Source organism: Arachis stenosperma, chromosome 3 (assembly GCF_014773155.1).
Source record: "Arachis stenosperma cultivar V10309 chromosome 3, arast.V10309.gnm1.PFL2, whole genome shotgun sequence".
Lineage (NCBI taxonomy): Eukaryota > Viridiplantae > Streptophyta > Magnoliopsida > Fabales > Fabaceae > Arachis > Arachis stenosperma.
In genome coordinates, this window is record NC_080379.1 from 91,440,672 (window position 1) to 91,448,632 (window position 7,961).

The 7,961-nt window shown below is 29.5% G+C and overlaps 1 protein-coding gene across 1 annotated transcript; it reads right to left on the minus strand.

Moving 5' to 3' along the window:
• Positions 1-811: 811 nt before the first annotated feature.
• On the minus strand, positions 812-7,196 carry LOC130968743 (putative flavin-containing monooxygenase 2). Its single transcript, XM_057894190.1, has 2 exons — positions 6,692-7,196; positions 812-3,176 (listed from the first exon to the last, which is right to left on the minus strand). Exons 1-2 carry the CDS (start codon positions 7,127-7,129, stop codon positions 3,129-3,131), a joined length of 486 nt encoding a protein of 161 aa, XP_057750173.1. The 5' UTR covers positions 7,130-7,196; the 3' UTR covers positions 812-3,128.
• Between the last annotated feature and the right edge of the window lie 765 nt (positions 7,197-7,961).

Genomic DNA, 7,961 nt, shown 5'->3' on the forward strand with positions numbered 1-7,961 from the left:
AAGTGAGAATTCATTATGGAAAAACAAAATAAAACTAATAAAATCTAGTAAACAAACAAGAGACAAGCTATTCACAATATTCACATATGTACAATAACCAATAACATAACACCATTGCAACTCCTCGACAACGGCGCCATTTTGATGATTGGATTTTTGATGGTTTAGACTTTCACAAATGAATTCTCGTTGCAAGTATAGTTCCTAAACCAAACAATAATCTTTTCATACAAAAAGTTGTTTGTCACTAAAACAAACCCCTAAATTTATAAACCGAAGTATTAGAACCTCGGGTCGTTCTCCCTAGGAATTACAATAAAGTGTCTTGTTATTGGTTGTGAGTTATTTTAGGGTTTTTGAGATTTTAGACAAGAAATATAAATGGCAAAGGAAATAAACTAACAACTAACAAAGCTCTTGGCAAGATATGAGTACTAGAAGTCCTATCCTAGTTATCCTCCTCAATTGTGATAACAAATTGTCCATTACTCCCACTTAGTTAACCTCTAACCATGGAGGGAAGTCAAGTGGATGAATCAATTTGATTTCTCAAGTCCTAATCAACTCCTAAAGGAAAGACTAGTTTTAGAGGCATTCAAATCAATTAGCAACTTCTAATCATCAATCAACAAAGGAATTAGATAACTCAAGAGTCACTAATTACTCTACCTAGGCCAAGAGAAACAAAACCTACACTAAAATCCAACCAAGCATTTCATCAAATACTTGGAAGGCACAAAAGAAAAGCATAGTAAATTGACAACAAGAATGAAATCTAACAACAATTATTGAAAGGAATTAACAACAACAATTAAAAGAAACACATTTATTATGAATTACCTTTATTGAATTGAAAGAGAGTAGAAGGAACAAAAGTAGATCTACAACAAAATATAAGAACAACATAAAAGAGATTACAACAAAAGAATGGAAGAAGAATGAATGTAACTACAAGGAATTGAGAAGATAGAAGTAGAAGAAGATGAAAGCAAAGATTAAAATCTAGATCTAAGAATTAAACCTAATCCTAATCCTAATTCTAGAGAGAAGAGAGAGCTTCTCTCTCTAGAAACTACTTCTAAACTAATCCTAATGAACTAATGTGAGATAATCCCCCCTTTGCTCTTCAATCCTTGGCTTTAAATAGCATTTCTGGCGCCAAAGTTGGTTGAGATTGGGTCCCACAACCCTTGAGAATTCGTTGGCCACGTTTTTATTAAAAAATCATAAACCAACACCGACGCGTACGCGCACAACACGCGTACGCATCCATGGGGTGATTCGCAAGGTGCGCGGGCGCGTCCATGGGTGAGTTCAACTTCTTTGACTTTTCATGATTTCTCCACTTTGCATGCTTTCCCCTTTACTCCTTTGATCCATTCCTAACCTTTTCAATCTGAAATCACTAACAAACACATCAAGGCATCTAGTGGAATCAAAGGTGAATAAAAATCATCAAATTAAGGGTCTAAAAAGCATATTTTCACATCTAAGCACAAATAAGGAGACAATCACAAAATCATGCTATTTCATCGAATAAATATGGATAAAAGGTAATAAAATCTCTTAAAATCAATACAAGATAAACTGTCAAAACGGGATTTATCAATGCCCAGATTATAATTTTAATAAAATATTTTTCAAAAAATTGGGACAACTAAATTAATTTTAGGTACGATACCCGACATTAGTTTTTTCCCTACGTTGATATATAACCATGCATATACATTGACGTTGGGATCAAAGCTTATGTTCGTTTCCTTGTTTCCGAAAACTAATGTTCTTTTTAAAATAATGAATTAATTTACTCAATCGATGTTTAGGGTTTCTAAATATAAATAATTTTTTTTGGGACTTCAAATATTAGTTGAGATTAAAAAATATTATTTATATGTTATAAAAAAATTATAAAAGCTGACTTTAAGTTATGGAGAATTAATTATATTTTAGTTATAAAAATTTTCAATTTTTTACGGAGCTGACAGTTTAAAATTTACGAAAAATAACATATTCTTAAAAAAATTGACTAATGTTAATTGAAATAAGTTGAAAAAAATAAATTTTTTAACTGAATTCTAATTCATGTCCATTATATATATATATATATATATATATATATATATATATATATATAAAATATTTCAGTTTCATGTTACCCCCTAACTAAACCTCCGTAATTATATATTTTCTTAACTAACTTCACTAGAAACACTAACAAGCCAAACCCCATCCTAGGCATAAAAGGGTTCTCACTACAACTATAAACAAAAGGGTGAAACACCCTCTCCACCAAATAATCACAGCAATTAAAAAAGTTGAACCAATAACATGTACTTCAGCGTCTTACTATACCTCCTATACAAGTTTCATCGTGATTCCCATTATATGGCATGTCTCACATGAAACAAAAAAACCTAAGTTTCATCATCCTACCTACCATCCGCTTACTTCCCAGAATAATAACCATTTTCACAAGCAAGAATTATCATGCATAAGACGAAATTTAACTCTCCATACTTGTATATCTCCTAATTGCAGTATTTGTTCCTTCTTTTCTTTGCCTCCTCGAACATATATTTTTTTAATCTTAGAAATGGATTGCAAATTTAATTACCACAACATCAACAAATTACTTATCTTATCCACTATATCTTCACACATATACAACCACAGAACAAAGACCAAGACAACATTTATTAATACCAGATAATCTTATACATGAGCCCATTATTTAATTAAAACCACGGAGGATGAATGAGGAAAAGACCAGGCAACTCCTTACTTACCAGATGACGAATCGCTGGTCCCCCGTTCCACAACTCGAAGGCGAAACTGCTGCTTCGTGCAGTGGCTCACCACCTTCACCGCCTCCTACGACTTCGACCACAGGCTTATCCCGCGCGCCACCAACAGGAGCGGCAGCAATAACACCAGCGATGGTGGTCCTCCGCACTGAATCTAGGGATTTCCTTCCCTGTTTATCACACTATGGAAGTGAAGAACCAAGTGATAGGTTCCATCTTTTTTTTTTTCGGGCCCAAACAAAGTCCATGACGAGAGCCCCTAACCAACGGAACGAGTAATCTTTGTAATCCCGTTGAAGTTCACCCCACCAAGCCGGCTCCGTTTCACCTTCCGTCAGCTCCCACCAGTGGCCCCTCTGGGCCAGCTGCAAACTGCAACATGGGACCAACACGTGTTATTACGTGAAATACAGTGAAATAAATCTGTATATCTGTATCAAGTTTGATCTGTATACTAGTGCGATCCATTATTTTTTGTGCATATTAAAAAAACTCAAAAGAATTGAGTTTATTAAAGACAGACCTCGAATCTATACCGAGATATCAACAGCAAGTTCATATTTGACTAACTAAGCAAACAAAAGACTTTACATTTTTTTATTTCTCCTGTTATTTTTATTGTATAAATTTTGTATTGAGTCTTTTCCATTTTCATGACGGTCTATAAAAAGAGTGATTACTTGACCCAAAAGGAACTGAACACCGTACCATAGTTGCGCGTTCAATCTTTCTACACTCTTTTAATTTAAAAAATATTTTTAACACCATACCATACACATGCCGCCTGTTAATATTTTAAAAGTGCTAGTAGGATGTAATTACTTGTTTTGATCCTAAGGCCAATTGTTTCACGTTTTATTATAATGGTATTAGAAGAAAAGAGTAGAATAATATACAGTTAGCATTTATCACATGCAATTACTTGCGGAAAGTCGTAAATGGCTTCCCCTCCATAATGAAGGAATGAACGTAAGCACATACATTTTCAACTTTTTCATGAGTTGTTGGTTATTTGTCTAATTCTAGTTGTATAATTAAGATTATTCAAAAGAAAGAAAACAACAAGAAACAAGTTTATGACACATTTTACTTCTCTTTTATAAAATACCAAATTTAAATCCGTCGCGCGCACAGAACTAAAATAAACTAATTTTATATATAAAAAATTATTTAATAACAAAAGTTCCAAAATTATTTTTAAATTTAATTATAAATACATTATACATTTTAATATTTAAAGAAGTTTATTATCTAATATATATGTTTAGCAAATTTAAATATTATAATGCAAAATTAAATGTAATGCAAATATGAATATTATATTTTAATAATTAAAAATAACATCTATTTTTTCATGAATCATGATATCATAAATTTGTAATATTATTATTATAATTAAATAATATTAAAATATAAATTGTTTAAAAAATAATATATAGATGATAAAAATAATATCTAATTGATAAACATAGTTTGATTAAAAATAGAAAAAAGATTTAAAAACATCATAATAATATCATATATTAAAGTGTTTTAGGCATTCATTACCCAATATATAATAAGCAAATTTTTTAGCAAACTAAAATAAAGAATTATGGCAATCAACCTAATTTTTTAAATAATTATACAAAACATTAGCAACCTAGGAATGTTGATTTATATAGTAAACATGAATAAAAGTAAGAATAAAATGAGAAAATGTATTTGATTTTATTAATCAATTTATATCTATTAAAAAAAATATTCCTACTAAAAGGTATAGAGTAAATTACCCAGAAATAAAGAATAAAAAAAATAAAATATAAGCCTACACACTATAAAAGAAGAATAAAAAATAATGTGATGATAGAAAAAGTGAAAATTATAAAATGATAAGGTCATTAATTGTTTATGTTACAATATTAAAAGCTGTGTAATATGTCAAGAGTTAATTGTGTTATTATTTAATTTTTTTTATACATTATAAATAAATTGATAGTTAGATAGATAGATATATAAAAAGATTTTCATTAAATAATTTTTTTTTCAAATAAGATATACAATATTAGAATTTAGACTATTCTTATGAATTAATATCTTTATACTATATTTTTTTTATAGAATTAAATAATTTAATGCCTAAAGTTATAAGATTAATGTTAGATTGATTATATAGATGCTATTCTTTATAATAATATAAATATAGTTCTAAGCAAATAATGCTTTTCTCTATGTTATTAACTTGTTGCAATAAGTGACATGACAATTTTATATAAAATTTAGAATTTTACGTGTCATTCATTCACTATAATATTACTTTGAGTTCTCTTTTAATATATTATAATAGATAATAGATTAATAGTCGATAAAAAATTATGTTGGAAAAAGCTTATATCCGAATTTTTCAAGATTCATGACTTTTAGATCCTACTCATTTAGAGTTTGTTAGAACTATTTGTACATGAGAAAAGAATTTTATTTTCTAAGAATATAATTCGTTTTTATTTGACACTCAATTTATGGTTTAAAATGACTTTATCATATTAATAGAATAGAATTTAATTTTTTAGTTTGAAATAACTCTTAAATGAGTTAATTTTTTTTTCTTTTACAATTTTATTCTTGATAAAAATATTTTATTAAACATCTATTATTATTAAAATATATAAATAGAAATATTTTTTATATTTGACATATTAAATTTTTTATGTGAAAATTAATTTTAAAATTATTTTTTATCTGATTTATAAAAAAGAAAATAAAAATAAAAATTCTCAAAGAAAATCAAGTTATTCCTTTTTATTTGTTCCAAAAAAAAAGAATTTTAATTGTTTCATGGATTTTCAAACAATCTCCCACTTTTCCAAGGAACACAAATGAAGCTACTCAAGGCTACTGGGTGGAAGATTTATCTATTGACGGGCATTCATGGAACCAATACTTAATACAGAACTTACTTTTGCCAGTGATTGGCCTACGAATCCGAGCCATAGCTCCAATTAATGGCGACTATGAGTTGGTTCGGTCTTTGGACAAAAGTGGGAAGTATGATAATGCATTTAATTACTAAATAGTTCTTTTTTTCATCATGTCTCTATAGCTTTGTCCCACTATCATGTAGGAAAAACCAATCTCGAAGTTTGTTCGGAGTTTGAAGAATCCAAACAAGACCAAGATCTTCGTGTGGAGGGCACTACATGGGAGGCTTCCCATTCTCTAACTCATTCGCCAACGATTCACAGCCACACTAGTGGCATGTAACTGCAGTTGATGCTAAACAGAGGAGGAATCAACCCTGCATTGCCTCTCTAATCCACTGAGTGTCTCTATTTGGCCAATGATGGCTAGAGGCAAAGACGCAACTTGTACAGGAGATGGAAGGTGAGCGTAAACTTTCTCTATTTACCTTAATTTGCTGAAACATTTCGAAAGCTAGAAAACGCCTTGTCTTTTGAGAAAGTAATCATGGACAGAGAGGTTGTAGAGGCTGCTTCGGGAATCACTTGGAGTAGTTGCTTCTTTCCCATATTTAACTTAATTTCTTCTTAGCTTATTTAAGTTTTTTACTTTTTGGTTTCTCATGATATACCAATATGGCAATCTAACAACTAATTTGTTGCAAATCTAAACTCCATTTAAGAGTTGATTAATGGCCAATAGATTATTGCTACATATATAAGGCGTGATTTAAATTCCTAATACCTGCTTAAGTAAACTAGTAAGCTAACTATTAGATCAACTCAAATTGATTAAACTTTTCACTTTAGAATGTTAGATAACACTCATTTCTTATTTCAAATCCCTATTTCTATAATTGTATTGTTTATAATTTAATGGAATTCATATTTACTTTCGTCAAAAAATAAAAAAATATTAAACTAGAATATATAAACTATTTATCCACATACCTCTATGGAGAAGGTCTTGGTATCTTGAACTGCAATATGCCATGTTCCCTTAGAGAAAAAGGGCCTACCATTACCACCCCATAATTCCCATGTCTCCATTTCTTCACTAGACTCTCCTACATACTCTACCTCCATGACCTTTGAGTTGAACTTAATGTAAGGAAAGAGAGGAAAACGTTGAACATAAGAGTTAAGATAATGTAACACTTGCTGGCTATTTGGGCTTTCTTCTTTCGCAAAAGAATGCCATAGAAAATCAGAGAATTGGTAGGTTGAAATGGTGGTTTGAAGCTTTGTAAACTCTATGGTATGCCTCCATAGGCCTCCAACACCTTCCTCAGCTTCAAAGACAATTGGATTAAACCCTTTTTCAAGAGTGTATTTGCAGGCAAGAAGGCCACTCGTTCCTGCCCCAATGATTGCCACTCTCTTTTCCATGTTTAGTAGCTATGAATGTATGGTAGAGAAGCCAAAAATTGGGCTATATATAATAGCCTTTGGATTCGGAAATACAATGATAGGTATCTTAGTATTTATGACATTTTTGTTTTTATAACTATCTTTACAATCAAACAAATTTTCATATATAATATCTTAGTATTTCAATCATAGTCATATATTTACTTGCAAAAGATCTTTATTTGTAGTATTGGTAAATATCTAGCAATTAGCAAAAGAATCCGTTAGGCCTAAATATCTTGAAACTTAATTATTTTAGAGTAATAGTTCATATCAATTTTTAAAGAATTTTGAATTAGATATTTTAATTTAAATAATAGGAGATGATACTCAGATTAATTTCTGAAATTACACTCGCATCTCAATTTAATTCCTGAAGTTTCGATTTATTCAATTTAGTTCCTTAACTTAGCTTTCACGACTCACATTAGTCCTAACTTTGTTTTTATCACAAAACCGTTGCATATATGGACTGACAGCCATTCTATGTACTAGACTTTCTAACAATTATTTAAAGTAATAATTGAAACTATTTTTTCTCAAGTTGTCATTTTTCAAAAGTATTTAAAGTCCTAATTCTATTTAACTATTACGTTAAATAATCGTTAGAAAGTTTAATATGATAACTGTCAGTCTATCTTAACACTCCATTAATGATTTTGTGACAAAAATAAAATTAAAAACTAACGAAAATTATAAATATTAAGTTGAGAAATTAAATTGAATAAATTAAAATTTTAAAAATTAAATTAAAATAGGATGTAATTTCAAAAACTAAGTTAACTATCAACTCTTTCAAATAATGTCTTTC